A 20,784-nucleotide genomic window follows, 5' to 3' on the forward strand; every position below is an offset into this window, starting at 1 on the left:
TTAAAAAATCAGATGATAGAATCAGAACCAGTAAAGGCCTATGTCCACATACTACAACATAATTTGGTTGCTGGTAACACAATCATAACCGAATAAGACCATTGTTCAGCATTATAAACACAAAACGAAATTATGAAAAAGAACAAAAGTATAGCTCAAAAAGAGGCACCTACCTTTCAAAATTATTGAAGAATATCTATCTAGAAACAGAGAGAGAGAAAAAAAAAAAAAAGGGAATGAAATATGTAACTTGCCTAATGACCTCAAATTCTTGAAGCTTATCTTACTCCCGGGCTTTCTCCCATCTAACATCTAGATATGTACATGTTATTGTGTTGACCATGGTATAGATATTTACATGAACCTATCTCATCTCAGGGTATATATATTCCTTCTATGGATCTTGCTCAAGTTACAAAATATTATCAACCCGGACAAAGTTGCATTTCTTTTCACTATCAATCTATCACTGAACCCCTAGATAGGTAACATTGGGTTGAACATAGTTTACCGGTTCCATGACCTCAAGTATGGCTTTCCCATTTGATCATGTAAAGCGGGATTCTGAGGCTGCAATGTCATCCATGCCATATCATCAGGCCCCAGAGAACTAGATGCCTCACGTCCATTGAAGTAGTCTAGTGGATGAGAAGATGGGGGTACAACAGCATTGATCCTGGGAGTACCTGCATCTACTACTCCATAGGTTCTTGGAGCAAGGAACTGGTCACCGTGTCTTACTGATTCATAAGGGCTACCTGAACGTAATTGGCTACACTGTGATAGAATACTAAATAAGCTTTGGTCTGAGTTCCCTCCAGTTCCAAGACTCTGACTAGATAGACTCCCACCATCAGATCCGTTCCAGCCACCACGAACTTGATGTTCAGCAGAAAACCAATGCTGACCAATGAAATCTCCAGTATTCACATGAGATTGGGAAGGTGCCACCATGGGAGGAGCATTAACAGCCCAATCAGTTATATTTACTGCAGATAATGGATCTTGCTTCGGCGTTAAGTATCTTCCTCCATCAGAATAAATATTTTCTGACAAGTTTTCTGGCCCAAAAAACACCTCACTAGATCTCCTCTGCCCTTGATCCAATGTGGGGGGTGTTTGCGATGGCTCCTTAAAATGACTAAAAAGTTGGCCATCCCCCATCATAACGTTGTTTGAAGTCTGGAAATCTAACGCGGCTCTTTTTTGTTCATGATGATAGGAGTTAACCCCCTTTCCCTTGAAGAGAGACGGAAGCAAGTCAATTCGATCCTGGCTCTGGTAAGAACTGAAGGAATCATCATTTGACAGCCTGTGCAACAACTCTTTACCGGTGTCTTCTTGATGTAAATCAGATTCTAGACTTATTAGTCCAGTTTGTTGCACTTCATCAACCTGTGGATTTACCAAAGATAACCCATTGGCTGTGTACTCATGGGTCACAGCAGAATCATAGTAAGAATGTGGCATTTTAACTGCTTGCCAGGCATTACAATCAGAAGAGAAAGGAGCTCCTTCACTAATAGGAACATCCTGGGAGTTCATAATCCTTGAATACTCAGATTTATTCTGTGAAGCATCATCTGATTTCGATAAAATAATTTTATCTGAATTTATACTCAAGTGGTTGAGCTCGTCATCACCGCTATGATAAGAATTATGCAGGGACTGGTTCTCTGAGGATCTAGCAAGAGAATCTTCATTATCTTCCAAGCTAGACTGATCATTAAGACCACCATCCTCTTCCTGATCCTGAGGCTGGATCCCTGAGCTCACAATCTCCTCATCCTGTGTGACAAATTATAAATGGAAAAGTTTTAACAGAACCATTGAGAAAAATGCCCTCATCGCATACGGCCAAGATAAAACCAAGGATCTTCCGAAAAGGAAACACTACTACAAACCTCTACCAGTGGCTTTGATTTATCCTTCATCTCAACTACCAATGAGTTTCTCATATCATGTGTCTGTATCAATCTCTCTTTCCAGTTTGCATAAGCCACAGGGAGGTCTTTGTTCACCAATTGCAACCTATAAAATCTTTTCTGATAAGCAATAATGGTGAAATTTTTTAAGATGTACTGTATTAAAAGATAATAATCTGACAGACATAACAGCCCTCAACATTGCACTAACCAGTGGTCATGCAACTTCTTCTGTTCTTCTTTGATAAATACTTTGTATGGCTGCACATGAATGTCATCAAGGTCACCCAAAACATGGTTTAGTGTCCTAGACTGGATCCCGTTGCAAGATAGCTTCATACTCTTAACAAGATCATGCTGTTTCTTGCTAATCTGAAACAAAGAAAACAATCAGCAAATGCTTAGGAGATATTAATAACTATGCAGTAAAAATGCAAAAGTTTGCTTTGTTTCAATTAGAATGTATGAATGTATTGTATTCAATTGTGTATAGAACTGTACAAAAGACCTCTATTTAAAGAGGTTAAATGACCTAATGGGCCAAGCCCAAATAACCTGCTAGAATAACAAAATAATAAATAATACAATCCTATATAATATTATATTATTTTCTAACACTCCCCCTCAAGCTGGTGCGTATATATCATAAGCTCACAGCTTGTTACATATATGATCTATTCGGGGACCTCTCAGAGCCTTGGTGAAAACATCTGCAAGTTGATCACTGGAATTGACAAATGTTGTTTCTATCTCTCCTGATTGAATCTTCTCTCTAACAAGGTGACAGTCAATTTCTATATGTTTGGTTCTCTCATGAAAGACTGGGTTAGAGGATATATGCAATGCTGCTTGATTGTCACAAATGAGCTTCATGGGCTGCTGTTCATAGAGATGTAGTTCCTTAAGCAATTGTTTAGCCAGATGAGCTCACATGTTGCATTTTCCATTACCCGATATTCTGCCCCTGCACTTGACCTTGCGACCACAGTTTGCTTCTTACTTTTCCAAGAGATCAAGTTTCCTCCAAGGAGAACACAATACCCCGAGGTGGATCGTCTGTCTGAAGAAGAACCTGCCCAGTCAGCATCTGAATAGCTAGATACCTTTGCATTCCCTTTATTTGAGTATAATAAACCTTTTCCTGGTGCTCTTTTGATATATCGAAGAATCCTGATAACTGCATCCCAATGGGAGTCACAAGGAGAGTCAAGGAATTGACTTGCCACACTAACTGCAAAAGAAATGTCTGGTCTTGTCACAGTAAGATAATTCAACTTTCCAACTAACCGGCGATAACGACCAGGGTCTGCTAATGGCTCCCCCTGTCCGGGTAACAGCTTAACATTAGGATCCATAGGTGTATCAATAGGTTTACATCCCAACATATCAGTCTCATCTAGGATATCCAGTGCATACTTCCTCTGACAAATGGAGATGCCCTGCCTAGACTGTGCCACTTCGATCCCTAAGAAATATCGAAGTCTGCCAAGTAATAATGATGTCATCAACATAGACCAGGAGATAGATGCACTGGCCAGAAGAGCTATGCCTATAGAAGACAGAATGATCGGCTTTACTTCTAGTTAAGCCAAAGGATTGAACAGCAGAACTAAAGCGACTAAACCAAGCCCGAGGGGACTGCTTCAAGCCATATAAAGATTTCCGAAGCTTACATACCATTCTAGAATTCTCCCCCTGAGCAACAAAACCCGGTGGTTGCTCCATATATACTTCCTCTTGCAAGTCACCATGTAAAAATGCATTTTGTGTTATCAAGCTGTAGAAGAGGCCATTGATGAATGGCAGCAAGTGCAAGAAATAGGCGAACAGATGCCATCTTGGCAACAGGAGAAAAAGTATCCCCATAGTCAAGACCAAATATCTGAGTGTATCCCTTGGCCACCAAACGAGCTTTGAGGCGATCAACAGTGCCATCAGGACCAACCTTGACAGTGAATACCCATCGACAACCGACAACTGACTTTCCAGGAGTAGCATGAACAAGATCCCATGTGCCATTGGAGTGAAGTGCTTGCATTTCATCAATCATTGCTTGACGCCAACCCGGATGAGAGAGTGCTTCACCTGTGGTTTTAAGAATAGAAATAGACGAAATACTAGAAACAAAAGTAAAATGTGGTGAAGAGAGTCTATCATAACGCAAGAAACTATAAAGTGGATGAGGGTTACGAGTGGATCGAATACCTTTGCGAAGGGCAATGGGAGTAATTTCTGATGGAGGATCCGGAGGGGAAGAGTCGATAGTAGCAGGCGGTGAGTCAGTAAGGGTCAAATCCGCTGAAGGCGCAGTCTGACGACGCTGATAGGTGAGAAAAGGACGGTCTTCAGGGATGGAGGCAAGGGGCTGCTCCTCCGGGATAGAGTCTCCTGCAACTGGTAAAGACAAATCAAGAAAAGGAACAGGAAGAACTTGATCAACTTGTGTTATCTGTGATGGGATAGAATGAAAAGGTTGTTGATCAAGGAAAGTGACATCAGCCAAGACAACATAACGCTTGAGATCAGGAGAGTAGCAACGATACCCCTTTTGAAAACGAGTATATCCAAGGAAAATACACTTGAAGGCTTTGGATGTTAATTTATCTTTTCCTGGAGTAAGATCATGAACAAAGCAAGTACATCCAAATACATGTGGAGGTAGAGGATAGGAAGGTGCTCCTGGAAATAAAACACTATGTGGAACTTCGTTATTGAGTACGGAAGAGGGCATGCGATTGATGAGAAAGCAAGAGGTGATTATAGCATCTGCCCAAAAACGAAGTGGAACATTCATATGAATTAGTAGGGTACAAGCAGTTTCAACCAGATGCCGATTCTTACGTTCGGCCACTCCATTGTGTTGTGGAGTGTGTGGACAAGTGGTCTGGTGTAACGTCCCACGTTTCTCCAAAAAATTAGAAAACTCAAGAGACACATATTCTTTTGCATTATCACTGCGCAAAATTTGAATAGAAGCACCAAATTGAGTATCTCGGCACAATTTTTGATAAATTGAAAATAATTCAGAACGATTTTTCATTAAATAAACCCAAGTGCAACGAGAGAAATCATCAATAAAGATGACAAAATACTGAAAACCCAAAACAGACGTTGTTCGACTCGGACTCCAAATATCATAATGAACAATAGAAAAAGGAGCATCAACTCTTTTATTGACTCTATTAGCAAAGGAGGAGCGAGTGTGCTTTCCTTGCTGACAAGAATGACAGTTGAAAGACTTAAGATTGGATAAAAAGGGAACCACATGCTGAAGCTTGGAGAGGCTTGGATGACCCAGACAGCTGTGAATTAGCTCAGGAGACTCTGTGAGAGAACAGGCTACTGCAGAAGGTGGTGCAATCAGATAGTAGAGACCTCGTGACTCAATGTCCGCTCCAATCGTCTTCCCCGTACCCGAATCCTGCATAGAAAAGGATTGTCTAGAGAAGGTAACAATACATGAAAGAGAATGAATCAACTGGCTAACAGATATTAAATTAAAAGGAATGCCAGGTATATAATAAACAGAACTCAAAGTTAAAAGGGGAGTTGGGTTGGCTTCCCCAATTCCACGAGCAAGAGCCTTAGTACCATCAGCAAGAGTGACAGAGGGTAGGTTATTAGAATAAGAAAGTGAAGTGAAGAGATCTTTATTACAACAAAGATGATGAGTAGCACCTGAGTCTATTATCCAGGGTCCAAGAGATGATTGATCAAAAAAAAAAATGATTACCAGTGTCTTGAGTAGGATGCTGAGAAGAAACCTTCTTGAGAAATGCCGCATAGTCGGCACTTGAAAGAGTTACTAATCCAGTAAAAGGTGGTGTAGCATCAGTTTGAGCAAAGTTGGCAGTCGGTGGCTTCAAATGAGGGTACTTCCTATAGCAGCGTTCTTCAAAATGCCCAAGATTCTGGCAATAATTGCAACGAGGCCTCTGTCTGTGGCCACGTCCGCGACCGCGTCCACTGTTCCAATTGGAATCACTGGCCCGAGAAAAGAATGGAGATGGGGTAGTACTGGAGATGATGCCAGTCGTGTTTTTGGATGCATTACTTGAGCCCTCCATCACAAAATAAAATAAAGGAGATGACCAGATCTGAAAATAGGAGAGGAAGGCGAGTTGTTCTGTATTTTTTTTTTTTTTTTGCGTGAACAGTTAAACTGTACGAACACGATGAACAGTGAATTTGTACGGACTGGATGAACAGTTCCACCGTGCGGACGATGTGAACAGTGGATCGTACGGACGCGGTGGACAGTGAATCTGTACGGACTGTACGAACGCGGTGAACAATAATTTTTTTTTCTTTTTTTTCAAAAAACCCGCGTGAAGAGTTTAGAACCAAGCCGGAGGGACGCACGGCGTTAGAGGAAGGAGAGAACGCCTAAGCAGTGGGCCTAGGGTTTTAGCAGAAGCGAACAATTCCCAGAACAAAGAGCTTTGATACCAAATTAGAATGTATGAATGTATTGTATTCAATTGTGTATAGAACTGTACAAAAGACCTCTATTTAAAGAGGTTAAATGACCTAATGGGCCAAGCCCAAATAACCTGCTAGAATAACAGAATAATAAATAATACAATCCTATATAATATTATATTATTTTCTAACAGTTTCCAAATCCTAAAAGGAAAAGAAGAATATGCAAATAATATTGTCATGTGTTATTAAATCTATAGTTGAAGTATATTTGGAAGAATTTACAAAAATCACATTAAAAGCTCTAATCAAATAAGAAAAATCAAGAGAAATATAAGAATATAGCAGTCTGCCTTCAAAGACTTGCTCACTCTTCATTATGTTAGTTGAAGTTTAACTTTAACTTGTCACTTAAGAGGGACTAGGATAAAAAAATTCGCATAATTGAGAAACAATTTTATTATCCATCTAATTACTGAGAGTGACACTAATGAGATAACTGACCCAGATACCAAGATGTTTATCCCAATCAATTTATTATTGTTCAGAAATAAGATAGAGGGAGTGCCTAACCTTGATATATGACATATATTTGTCACCATCACTAGAATGAATGTTCAGCTTGCATAGCTTGTCTCCTTTCTTGGGCCTTGCTCCCACATTATGCATATAATCTGAAGAAACCATCAAATTTTTGGGTTTACCTTTACTGAAGCCTTTGTCAAGCACCCTGCCAAACGTTATTTCATAAACATTTAATCGAGCACTAAAAAAGTAAGAGCTGATATACATATAAAGGAATGAAAACATAAACACAGCCAAGATCACCATCCAGCAGAAGATATAAAACAAAACAGTGCCAGCAAGACATATGCCACTACAAGACATACAAATATGAAAACAGGGGGGAAAATTTGTCCCAAATAACCACAGGATTTAGTTATATACCTTTCCCATTTTACAACATGACTCAAACCTACTTATCGTGCATACTCAGTTAAGTAATCACAACAAAAATTGCCTATGATCAAATTCAACAATCAACATCTTAGAAATACCAAAACAGAACAAACAAATATCTAAAGCAACCTTTAACAAAACCTACCAACATATAGTGAAGTGACAATAACAGAAGGATACCAAACAAAACTTCAATAAAAAAAGTTGTGTAGTCCACCTATGAATCCTTTGGACAAAAATATGCCCAACAATCATTAATGTACACGAATAATACTTGTGCAAAGAGCGATACAAACAATAAGCTATGATGAAATCCCCAGTAGAAGACCTATGCAACCTAAAGCACACAAATCAACACTTGATATGCTACCAGAAATCACGACAGGCATAGTAATAACAACCAACAAGCATAGCACAAGTGAAATGAGCATCCAACAATAAGGATACCTTCGAACTTTGTTAACCAGTTGAGTGGGTCATTGTACCTAAACTAAAAATATTTTATCAAGAGTTCCTTTTTCCTTATTTTCCACTGAAAACCTATGATGACCACAAGTAGAGAGTGAAATGATATATTTAACATCACTTAAATTAAAAAGGATGATCGTGAAAGGAAAGGTGAAACTAGATTATGTACTCTATCCATGCTAGCTGAAGTTTCAAAATAACTACAAGAAAACCAACATAAGATCTAGGAGAGACATGTAAAGGGTTTTCATTGAAATAACTTTTCAACTGCTAATTCTCGTTATGTCCTCTTTGCATCAAATTCCCGAGCCAAAAATCCAGAAACAGATGCTTGGATACAGTGATTAACCTTGGTTTACTATTAATATTTCAAAGAATTATTCCAAGCTTTATTTTTCTGTGCTTACAAACTCCAGGGATTGTACAAACCTACATATAACTTTAGGCTAAAAAAATTAAAAGGAAATAAAAAAAATCTTTCCACTTTTCCGGGTATAACAAAGTGAGAATGATGATAATAGCAGTAATGGGGGATAAAGTAACAAAAGCAATCACAAAAGAGAAGTTGACAATGACAAAATAATAGTAATTAGTAACAACCATGATAGTAGCATGAACTGGAAATGGAGATGACTATGACAGTTATAGCATTCATTCAATCCTCTAAAACGTAAAGAGTTCTCAAGGAAGTGGGTGGCGATAAATTTAAATTGTGGAAAACTTATCCCCTGTGAAGTTCAAGAAGAAATTCCATCCATCCTATAAGAAATATTCGTGTATGCATATAGGGTCTCTTAAGTCAGCAAGTAGATCTTATTCCCTGCTGTGAAGTTCAAGCAGAAATTCCTCCATCCTATATGAAATCTTGAAACAAATGCAGAACTCTTAAATTTCTATAACACAGTGGTTTACCTTACAGATATTTTACTTGGCCGTCAAGAATATCAATGGAAGCATTGATAAATTAAAAACTACACTCCTAAAGCATGTAAGATCTACAAAGTTTGTAGTTCAACTCTCAAATGTATTGCTGACTAAAGAGACCCTATATGCAAATACGAAGTTGCTGATTATAGATTGATTAGTTAACTTTTAGAGTAAACACTCTTTTTAGTCCCTGTCAATATCTACGAAGTCTTTTTTAGTCCCTGACAATAAAAAAGGACCAAAATGGTCCCTGAAATTACAAAAAAATGGTCATGTTAGTCCTTATGTCAACTCCTAAATATGTAGAGTGGCCCTTTTCTGGTACTTTCAGGGACCAATTTGGTCCTTTTTTATTGCCAGGGACTGAAAAGGACTTCGTAGATATTGCGAGGGACTAAAAAGGGTGTTTACTCTAACTTTTATGTCCATCATCACAATTTTGAAAAAATATGACACCCCACACTATTTAACAAAACCAATCTTTTAGAGGATGTCTATGATATATTCCAGTTATCTGCTCCCCGCTTGTACGGTTGTGTGCTGTCTTTCTATTATGGATACCTACCTATCCAAGCATTGGAAGCACAGAGTAAAGAAGGGATCCTTCTCGTAAAAATATGGAATAAACCCTGTCCTTCTTACTCAGTATTTTTGTATGTATGCAAGAGTGTGGTGTGTGCAGATTGCAATATATAGAAAGTCATCCAAGTGTCGAACCTCCAAGTCTTTTGCACAATTTCCTTTTCTGAATCTTTGCAGCTTTCCCAGCTCCCCTTTAACTTCATTAGAAATCCTACCATACTGCAAAAAGAAGAATGAGAACACATCATTAAGTACCATGCCAAAAGACAAATTCAGAATGTACAGTGAAATAACTGCATAACTTACTCATTGTGATAATCATGTAACTGCGAATAGTATGCTCTTTTATCAGACTTCAGATGCTGTTCCTGGTTAACAATCATATCTGGATGAAGATCACCTGAACAAAGTGAAGCACCCCTGGAAATATATATTACAACACACTTATCACTCTGAAAGAGAGAGAGAGAGAGAGAGAGAGAGAGAGAGAATAGTTTCATGAATAACCAGAAAACTACGGAAAGTTCAATCCATGTTATAAAAATACGGTGATGAGATTACAGGGGACAAAATCAGATTTCGCTGAGAATGAAATATGATAATGCCATTAAAACACTATTGATATACAATCATAGAAATGGTTGTCAAATAAACATAAACCATAAAATATAACCATAAAAACTATAAAGAATGAATGAAAAGTAAATACAGCCAAATTAGATCCCTGGAGTTGCAAAAGTTCAACCAAACTAGAAACTTGTCAATGTGCTCTAAGATATAAATAAAACTAGATCAAATTTCACAAAATCCAAACGATCCATAACAAAATATGCAGTTGGAAAATCCGGTTAACTGAACACAAAAATTTATAATAAGTCTGGTTACCATATCACATCAATGAAAAATACCTTAACAGTCATCCAAATAAGAAATTGTCACATTTAGCATATATTTATGTGTACACAGATGAATACAGTCAGATCAACCATACACATACTGAATACAGCAGATTGTGTCTCAAGAATGAAAATATTAAGAAAAAGATCTTGCCATTTCAAGAAAGGGTTTCCAAAGTGAAAGTTATCCCCAGAAAGTAATTCTTGTACAACTTGATGTGGCTCTAAGTCACTCGGAAGAAACTGCATAAGAAGATTTCTTTCATTGTCCGAAAGGTGTGTGTTCCAAACCTGCCAAAAGTTTCACAAAAGACAATTTAGAATTAAAAAAAAAAAAAACTATTTTCAGCTGCAAATAATTGGAACTGACTACAAAATGATAGTTACCTCATACGAAATCACTTCATTTAAATTATCCAAGCCAAAAATTTCTTCAGGTATGGCAAACACATCTGCCAAGATTTGGTGTCCATTAGGGACAAAATTGGCAAATGGTCTCATTTGTCTCCAACTGATGCCAATCTGTTCCCGCTTGGCAACAACTCTTTGCTGATTACCATCCCACTCAACAGAAACATGAGATTTCATGGCTAAATCACTTCTCACTAGTCCCAAATTCTTTCTTTTAGTCCTATGTTGCTCTGGATAACCATAACTAACCATACTTGCACCATTTGATCGTTTTCTTCTTTGATCAGCAGCCATGGCAGCGCAAGATGAAATGTTCTTCAACAAAACACTAAGCCAGTATGAAGCAAAACACCCATTCGTTCACTTTTAATTAACATCTTTCATCCGAAAGCAACCTAACAAGTTCCAAAGGAAAATAATCTGAATTATATGATAATTCTCAAAGTCCAAACCCCAATGTTCAGAGAAGTTAAACATTATTTTCCATCCATACAATTGCAATTTCATTTGGTAAAATTCCCTCCCTTGAAAGGTTTGAACAAAGCCATTCCCAGGTTTGAACGAAGCAAATCCATACTGGTTAGCATAGACATCAAGGTTCAGGGGTACGAAAGTAGAGCATGTTTGGTGCATGAAATTGTCATTCCATTCCTACATCTATTCCACAGGAATAAGGACTGCTTAGTTCTTTAGAAAAAGATTCAACACCAGCCCTTGATTCCATAGAGGCATGAATCCGCATTCCATTCCAGAGAGGAGAGATAGGTGATGGAAATTTTCTCTGTCCATAATGAATAAAAATTTGTCTAACTCGCTTATACCTTATTCATATTAGCTATATTTATGACTGCATTTTATCATGATTCTGTGTATGAAAGATAAAACAAAATGGAATGGAATAAAATGTGATCCATTCCTGAGCAATCATGTACCAAACTTGGAACTCAGCAATCACAAAAACAAAACACTCCAGCTACTTAAAAGTTCAGATGACACACCAAAGGAAAAGAGGTTATTATAAAAAGCTGATATGTGAAGCATTTTGAGTGAATCAACTCCAGTACAAGGTCACACACTTTTTCATACGTGCACAGGGCAAGTAGGCCCATAATATTTGTTCACTATTTTTCACATAAAAAAGGCTAATTCCATGTATCAGAATTCATCTTAATGCTAGGATGGATTTCCCAAAAACAAATACTCACAGAAGCATAGAAACAAACTTCTAAAACAATCTATACAAAGTAATGCATGCACATTTTACCAGTTAGAATCTGGAGTACCTTTAATGTTGCTATCACAAGTGTAATAGTTATTCCTATGCATAAAATCTCTTACAAGTACGTCACCCAAGAAGCAAGAACTATAATACAATTTACAGCTACTTCCAAACACCCAATGAAAAGTTAAATTACCAAAAGGAACAAACATCAATATTCATGCATAAGTGGGGGAAAAGCTTCTATATTTATTGTTCCATGCAAAATTAGATAAAAATATTTCTTTCTATAAAAAATAAAAGCACAAATATGCACCAAGCATGATGATTCGCAAGAATCAATGTAGCTGATAGCTGACCTCACTTAGTGAAAATGAGACTCTGGTGGTAGTTGTTGTTGTAGTTATCGTTGTTACAAAGAACTTTTGTAACTTTCCGCAAAACCCACACATCATATTGGAATAACATCAGGAAGTATGCAGAGGAAGTTAACCAACACAAATCAGCCTCCTTAACAGGTAATTATAACAGAACTATAACGCGACACACAATCACCAAACCTGTATGATATGAGGGCGTGAATCCCACATTGGCCTGGTGTAAGACACAAAACTCCCACTAAAAAACCTTGTCATTAGGAGAGGGTTCTCCTCTACAAAAAGTGGTATAAGTGGCCGCTTTGTCAATCTATTCTTCCCTATCCAATAAGGTTTGAAACACAGCACTAGAGCATGAGTCCCAAAGTAGAGGCTCTCCCCCTTGAGTCATTAACACCTAGCTTTTAGTGGTTGAATTCTCTATTATTTTGATAATCAATTTGAGAACAAGGATTTCCGTTTATCATTCCCAATTTTCAATTTAGCATAATTTCTGTGTGTTTGTTTCGGCATCATATTCAATATTTAAATCCCCAAAAGAAGCAAACCCATTGCACAATTTTACTGCCCTTAAACTTCAGTCCCTCATCCCCCTTAAAAAAAAACAAATAATTACCATAAGAAGAAAAACATAACAAAGATAACAAAACCTCACGTTTTGTTCGAATTCCTACGCACGTAACCCATCAAAAAAAAAAAAAAAATTACATATCGAAATTCAAAAATTGCCGAAAAACCACATTTCAAAAGTTAACTTGTTTGGAACCCTAAAGACCAAAGGTTTAAAAACATAGATAAGAGAAGCTATCGCAATAAAATAAATAAATAAAAATTAAAAGATTACCAGTGAAATGGTGGGCGCTAGTAAGAAGATTGTAATCTGCAGAGCAAATTGAAGCAACAAAAATTCGGAGAAGGATTGAAATTGCAGAGAAGAAGATAGCGATAGCCTAAGAGCGAGAAACAAAGAGAGAGAGAGAGAGAGAAGGTTGTTTCGGATTATACGATGGGGGGTTTGAAGTAATGGAAAGAAGACACACCACAATTTGAGTGTCTGTGTTTTGTGTGTCTCTGTGTGAGGATCAGACGAGTGTGGCTTCCTCAACGAACCGTTATTTTCCGCATTGAACCATTCCTTCGCGCGCTTGAGCTCGGCTTGGCTCGAGCCTCTAGCCACTAGGGTTCGCTCCTCCGTGTGCTGTCGTGTGGTTCGTGATGATACAACCGTATGCTTTCTATTGGGTTGCTAGGATACGAAATGTTTGAATTGTTCTGATTTTATTTTATTTTTAACTTATTTTATAGAATAGTTAATCAAATAGATATTTTTTATATTTTTTTTAAAAGTTAAAATACAAAATAAAAATAACTTAAATATGTTTTCTAAATTAAATTCTAAAACAAATAAACAGGTACAATTTTTGAAACTTTTTTTAATGAATAATCCTTATCAAACGAGTTTTTTTAATTTTTATTTGAAAATTAAAAAACTTTTTTTTGAAACAGATTTCAAACAGGCCCTTTTTCTTTCGAATTTGAATTAGTTTTTAAAATAAAAATATAACTAATTGTTATATTTCTTAAAATTTTAACACTTCTAAAAATATAAAAAAATTAATATATTTAGATTTAATTTAATATTTTCATATTTATGTAATAATATTATTTGGATGTCAAACAAAGATGTCTAGCTTAGGAGATGGTAATTATATTTATGGAATAAAGGTAGAGGAGACCAGCAATAGGAAGCACAGTATCCTTAACCAATAGTCTGATGGTATGAATAAGGGGAGTATGTATGCACCTAGAGATGGTGCGTGCTTTGGGAGTAGATTGAACAATATTCAAAAGTTAGTTCCCCTCTTGGCACTGTTCTGCTATATATTAAGCCTTTAGGGACAGTTAATGGGGTGTAAAACGGCCTAGAGTAGTATTCACATAGGAGATGGGCGAGGGTGAGAGAATGGTGTTTAGAAGATCGTTGATCGTAGACGCACGTCTTGAGTTTGTGGGCTCAGATAAGCTCACGGCCTGGCCAGCGACAGGAGACCTACATGGAGGTGCCAAGCCAAAAGTACCCTCACCATTGAAAAAGTCGCGAATAGCAAGGGAAATTTGTGAGGGAAAAATTCCCTTTCAAACTGCGACGGAATTTGCAAGGGAAAAACAATTGCGAGAGAAAATAGGCAAGATTTCCGTTACTACATTGCCGTCGCAGAATCCCTTGCAGTTCGGTCGCAATTGGCAAGGGAAATTAAATCCCTTGCAAGAATCATAAGTCTGTGACGGAAACAGCGAGGGAAAAAATTGGCGACGGAAGTTCCCTCGCAAAATTTAGGATCTGAAAATTGCAACTGAAATTTCACAATTTCCCTCGCAAATTGCGAGGAAATATATTCCCTCTCAAATTCCCTCGCAAATTGCGAGGGAATATATTCCCTCCCAAATTGCGAGGGAAGGAGGGAATATATTCCCTCACAAAATTCAAAAATAATATATAAATCAAATTTTAAAGGGACAAGGGCATAAATTGGTCGCCGCATCATGTGTATGAGAAAAAATCATTAAATATGTCGCCGCATCCTTTATGGCAGACATTGAGTGCATGTAGTGACAGTAGTGCCTATGTCAGCTAGTCATAGGAAAGATAAGACTCTGTTGATATTTAAGGTGTGTGTAAAAATTGTTCAATAGTGAGAAGCAGAGAAAAATGTCTGAAAGATTCCTGTTCCAACCACCCTCGTCGCCATCACTGTACAAATTAAATGAAAAGTGACACATGCTTCCGATCGATGCTACCAAAAAGGGCATTGGTCTTTGTAGTTGGGCTTTAACCACTTAATTAAAAGTCAAGTCTGGCCCAATAAAGAAAGATAGGGTTCCCAATTCAAGATGTTCAGCAGCCTCTTGGACGTGCATGAATAGCATTTTGAAGACAAGGGAGTATGAAAATCAGTCACTAAGAGAAAATAGAGAGAGCCATTTTAGAAACTTCACATAAGAATTGAAGAAGGAGTAATCTTTGATCATTCTACGATATATCTTTCATCTACCGTTCGATCCAGCTGAGATTCTATTAGTAGCATCACCAGAATTTCGAAACCAACACTACTATGTGTGTACGATTCTACTGCAGGAAACAATCTTGAGAGAATGTTTTTTTCTCTTAAATTCACTGTTGGATCGTGCTGAAATACTTTAAGCAAGAGTTACAATCATTATACTTCATATCTAACGATCAGTTTGTCGATTGGAGCTCACACACACACACATATATAACTTTGAATGTGTGTGAGTAACATTTTGTTGGCATATTCCTGACTCATCATTATTCATATCCAACGGTGGCATTTCTGGTTGGAGGCCTGTAGCATCACGAGAAATTCCAAACCGAAGTGGTTTGTGTGTAGGATTCTGTTTTAGGCAGCGATCTTGAGAGAATGTTTCTTTCTTGAGTCCACCGTTGGATCGTGCTAAAATACTTTAAGTAAGGGTTGCACTTATTATACTTTATATTTAACGGTCATTTTTTCGATTGGAGCTCTGAAGATTGGTGCAACTGAAACAGAGGATAACAGTATTCCTACTCTATTTTGGGTAGTAAGATTCCAAGGGAAATATCTTTTTGCTCAACCATTTGATTGTCCTCAATATTAGTTAGTCCCACCATGATGTTGATACTTTTGTCAACACACATAATTGCTTCTCATGAAGAATACATGTGGTTTATAAGAAAAAAAAATATGCAATATTATTTTTTGCCATTATTTTAAAATAAACGGATCCTTCTCCTTAGTGTAATTTGTAAAAATTTGTAAAAAAAAATTTGTAAACGGAAATAAAGCCTAATTTTATTCACAAAAAGTATGTTAATAAATATTGGAAATAAAATTAATTAATTTGGAATATTTTAATTAAATGAAATTTCAATTATTATTATACGTTAAAGAAATTATAATTAAAAATTTACATTAAAACATGAAGTATGGTAAAAGTGAAAATAAAAAAAAAATTAGTTATTAAAATATAAAGGTATATGGAAGCAGGATTCGAACCCTTCCCTCAAAAGGGCTTTTGATTGTCGTAAACCAATTTGACTACTGGAACACTGTAATAAAACATCACATTCTTGTTATTTTATTTGTACCTTTAGTTATCCCTTCCAAATTTTTATAAAATTCCCCTCCTCCTCTTAGGGTTTTCAGTTTCCCTCTCTTTCTCAATACGACTATTGTTTCCCTCTCTTTCGTGCGCTTAACTTTTTCTCACAACCTCTCTTTCTGTTGGTTTGTTCCCTCTCTCTAGCAGAAAGAAAGAAAGTTGGCTACAGGAAGCAATAAACCTGATCCAATAGACCTGTTAGCTAGCTTCCCCACACAAATGGCTACAGAAAGCAGTCTCGAGAGGATAAGTTCTTTTTCCACGCTCTGTTCATCATTCACTAGTGAGTGTTCTCTCAACCTTACTATGCTTCTTCCCTTCCATATCTTATCTAGGGTTTACTATGTCTCCATCAATTTCAATTTTGAGCGTTGTTTTGAAACCCTGTTTTTGTTGTTTTTCATTGGTTTTTGTGCATGTTTTTTGGAGTTTGAATATGATGGGTATTCTTGCATATGACTTTGTCCTGACTTCATGACTTTTTTGCTTTTAGTAGTTATCTTGTCTTATGACTTTGTCCTCTTGTGGTCTTTTACTCATTTCTCGATTACAGCTTTTGGAAGTCAGGTGCTCATGGTGCCTCTTTAGGGTAATATGAGACATTTACTCATTTTTCGCTTCTAGCATTTTGCAGTTGGGTGCCCATAGTGCCTTTTTAGGGTAACATAAGACTTTTACTCATTTCTCGCTTTCATTTTTTGGAAGTTGGATGCCCATGTTTAGGGTAACATGAGACTTTTAATTATTTTTCATTTTCGGCTTTTGGAGTTTGGGTGGACATGGTATCCTTTTAAGGTGACATGAGACTTTTACTCATTTCTTGCTCCTAGCTTTTAGAAGTCGGGTGCCCAGGTACCTTTTTAGGGTAACATGGGATTTTTACTCATTTCCCGCTTCCGGCATTTGAAAGTCGGGTTCCCATGGTGTCCTTTCAGGGTGCATAGGACTTGTACTCATTTCCTATTCCAGCTTTTGTTCGGGTGCCCTTTGTACCCTTTTAGGGTAATATGGGACTTTTACATACGGTTTTAAATGGAATCCGCTTTATTCACTAATGCTTGCAAAGTACAAAATTCAAAGTACAATGTTGTAAAAAAAATAGGTAAAAGTAATTTAAATGAACTACCCAAAGGCAGGAACTTTTGAGGCTCTTAGTTATAATATTGCTTTAACTTTGCCACATTCCAATGCCTCGTGATGGGCTATCCACCTAAGTTTCTAGCTTGTAGGCGCTTGAATTTATGCTATTGATTACCCTATAGGGACCTTCCCAATTAGGCACTAGCTTGCCTTCAATGGCATTCATGTTCTTGATATTCGCGCTCTAATGACTCCTCTGTTGTACCGAGTTGCTACCCGTTGTTTAGAGGTGAACTAGGTTATGGAAGCTTTTTCTCGGTCCTCGTCCAGCAATTCAAGGTTCACCTTCATCAATTAGTTATTCATTTCCTCGGGAAGTTATCCAAAAAGGCTCCCCGACCTTTACAGTTATCATTGCCTCGAAGCCATAAGTACGTTTGAACGGGGTTTCTTGGGTGTTGGACTGAGTCATCATTTGGTATCCTCATAGAACATCGTACAACCCCCAACTCACTTCCCCCAACATCTGAGGAGCTTCTTCTTTATGCCAATGGTTAGGATCTTATTCACCGAATCGGCTTGCCTATTTGTTTGAGGATGCTCCACCGCCGTAAAGTTGTGCTTTACCCCCAACTCATCGACGGCTTCCTGGAACTTGCGATCTGTGAATTGAGTTCCACTATCCATGATGATCACTCCATGATTACCAAATCTGCACACTATTTGCTTGTAGAAGAACTTCTATACGTTCTTTATCGTGAATGTTGCCATTGGTTCGCCTTCAATCCACTTAATGAAGTAGTCCACAACAATGACTAAGTATTTAACCCATTAGTAGCTTTGGAAAAGAGACCCAGGATATCTATTCCCCATTTATAAAAAAAAGCCATGGTGAAGTTAAGGCAAACAACTCATTGGGAGGCGGCTTATGGACGTTGGAAAACCTCTAACATTGATCGCATTAATGTACATGTATCTTGCCTCGAATTGCTTTTCTAGATAGAGACTTCCCACCTAAGTGATGCTTATTGATTCCTTTGTAAGTCTCTTTGAATACATACTCGGTTGTCGGTGAGGCAATACAATTTAAGAGTGGATAGAAAAAACCTCTTCGATATAACTTATCTTTGATGATCACATACTAGGGATCTTGTTGAAGGAGTTTTCCAGCCTTTTCTTGTCTTTGGGGAATAGGGAGAGTTTCCTTCTTCAAATAAGACACAATCGGGCTCGCCTAGATCGCTTCTTCTACTACACAAACAATACTCAGAGCTCGAAATTTTTTCTGCACTATTGATCTTAAGTTTTCGGGTAACTTCATGCTAGCTAGTTTGGATAGGATGTTTGTCCTTATGTTTTTGTTCCTTTTGTCATGTTCTACTTGTACTTTTATGAATTGCCCGAGTAATTCTTGCGCTTACGCCAAATATGAAGCCATTAATGTCCTTGGGGCTTGGTAAGTGCCTTTGACCTGATAGGTGAGTCGTTGAAGACCTCAATGTGCTCGGCATGTGTGAGTCTGACTATCAATGCTTCATACTCAACTTAATTATTACTCATAGGGAATTTGAGTGTCACTAAGTGTTTGATAACTAACCCCTCCGGGTTCTCTATGATTATCCTGACACCACTTCCCTAAACATTGGAAGATCCATTCACATATAACTTCCATCGCATTTTATCTTCTGACTTCTATGCATGCGTCTTCTATGCTACAAAATCAACAAGTGCTTGCGCCTTTATTGCATTTCTTTCCTTATATAAGATGTCAAAGTCTGAAAGATCCACCGCCCAGGCCATCATCCTCCCAATTAAGTTTGGCTTTCTTATGACTAGTTTGATAGATTAATTTGTCTTTTCCACCACTTGGTGACATTGAAAATATGGCCTCATTCTCTTTTGGGTGAGATGAGGAGGGTGTACGCTATTTTCTCGACTTGCTAGTTCTAGGCTTATGTTCCTTGCAAGACTTTTTAGTTAAATAAATGGGCCTTTGCCTGCAGCTCCTTCCTTGACCAGCTCCAAACTCACAACTTCATATGCTATTTCCAGGTAAATGAAGAGTGTTTCTCTGGGTTTCGGCTTATTGAGAATGGGAGGGGAAGCTAGGAACTGTTTCAATTCCTGCAAAGCTGCTTTATATTCTTCTGTTCATATGAAGTTATGCCCCCTTTACAATTGCAAAAGAGGTAATGAGGTATGGGCTAACTTTGCCAAAAGTTGTGACAATGCTACAGCCCAGCTAGTGAGCTACTTCATCTTTCAGTTCTGCATTTCCAACACTGCCCGACATTTGTCCTAGTTGGCTTTGATTCTTTTTTCCGTCAAGAAGAATCTGAGGAACTTTCTTGCTAAGACCCCAAACGCACATTTCGTCGGGTTTAATTTCCTGTTTTTCCCCTCAATTGTGAGAACATTTCCTCCAAATCTACTAGGTGGGTTGTTGGTTCCCTGGATTTAACTATCATATCATCGACATAGACTTCTAGCATTCTTCGGATTTGGGCTCGAAAAACCTTGCTCATCATCCTCATATAAGTGGCCCCGACATTCTTTATTGCGAAAGGCATCAAATTACAGTAGCAGACAATGTTACCTGTAATGTTTGTTGTATTTTCTTGATCCTCCTTATACATCAGGATCTAGTTGTACCTGGAATATGCTTTCAAGAAAGACAACAATTTGAAACCGGACAAGTTATCCACTAATTGGTCGATACTAGGTAGTGGGAATGGGTCCTTCGGGCAAGCTTTATTTAAGTCAGTATTGTTGGTGCACATCCTCCATCGTCCATCTGCTTTCTTGACCATTACCACATTTGACCACCATGTTGCGTATTCCACTTCTTGGATGAACCCGACTTCAAACAGTTCTTTTACTCTTTCTTCTACTGCCTTCCTTTTACCAGGCACATTTTCCTCTTATTGTGGGCTACCAGCCTGGATCCCGGCATCATCGATGGTTAGTGGCAGGAAAAAGTTGGACGATCACTAGCATGTCTAATGGTGCTCGAGTAAATAGGTCTGCATATTTCTTTAATGGGTACTCTAAATCTTGTGCCAATATGGCTTCCAAGTCGGCACTAACTTTCGTTGTTTGGTCTGACTTCCTTCAAATTAGAATTTGTACATTCTTCCCGTGGGCTCAAACTCTCTTAACTCGGGAGTCTAACTCAGCGAATAAGACATGTTCTCCGTTGTTTGCTTCCTGCTTTGAGCAGTATCCGAGATCTGGAAAATCTCTTTCCCCTTTTCTTCTGGTTTAATATGTAACTCAACTCCCTTGTTTGGGACTCTTAAGCTTATGTTGTAGTTGTTGGCGACTAGTTGATCCCCTTTAATCATAGCCATTTTCCC

The 20,784-nt window shown here is 37.8% G+C and overlaps 1 protein-coding gene across 4 annotated transcripts; it reads right to left on the minus strand.

Moving 5' to 3' along the window:
* On the minus strand, positions 1 to 13,302 carry LOC133299323 (uncharacterized). 4 transcript variants are annotated; one of them, XM_061498777.1, is made up of 10 exons: positions 13,032 to 13,302; positions 12,170 to 12,241; positions 10,568 to 10,986; positions 10,335 to 10,471; positions 9,591 to 9,704; positions 9,420 to 9,503; positions 6,921 to 7,077; positions 2,137 to 2,297; positions 1,905 to 2,031; positions 1 to 1,788 (listed from the first exon to the last, which is right to left on the minus strand). In XM_061498777.1, the coding sequence occupies exons 3-10, from the start codon at positions 10,883 to 10,885 to the stop codon at positions 508 to 510; spliced, it is 2,379 nt and encodes a 792-aa protein (XP_061354761.1). In that variant the 5' UTR covers positions 10,886 to 10,986; positions 12,170 to 12,241; positions 13,032 to 13,302; the 3' UTR covers positions 1 to 507. The 4 variants fall into 4 exon arrangements, with proteins under 4 accessions (XP_061354761.1, XP_061354763.1, XP_061354760.1 ...); XM_061498779.1 differs by lacking the exon at positions 12,170 to 12,241 and having other exon boundaries at positions 1,911 to 2,031; XM_061498776.1 differs by lacking the exon at positions 12,170 to 12,241.
* Between the last annotated feature and the right edge of the window lie 7,482 nt (positions 13,303 to 20,784).

The sequence above is a fragment of the Gastrolobium bilobum genome, unplaced genomic scaffold (genome assembly GCF_033153095.1).
Source record: "Gastrolobium bilobum isolate Gb01-03AN ecotype WA unplaced genomic scaffold, APGP_CSIRO_Gbil_v1 utg13105, whole genome shotgun sequence".
Classification (NCBI taxonomy): Eukaryota; Viridiplantae; Streptophyta; class Magnoliopsida; order Fabales; family Fabaceae; genus Gastrolobium; species Gastrolobium bilobum.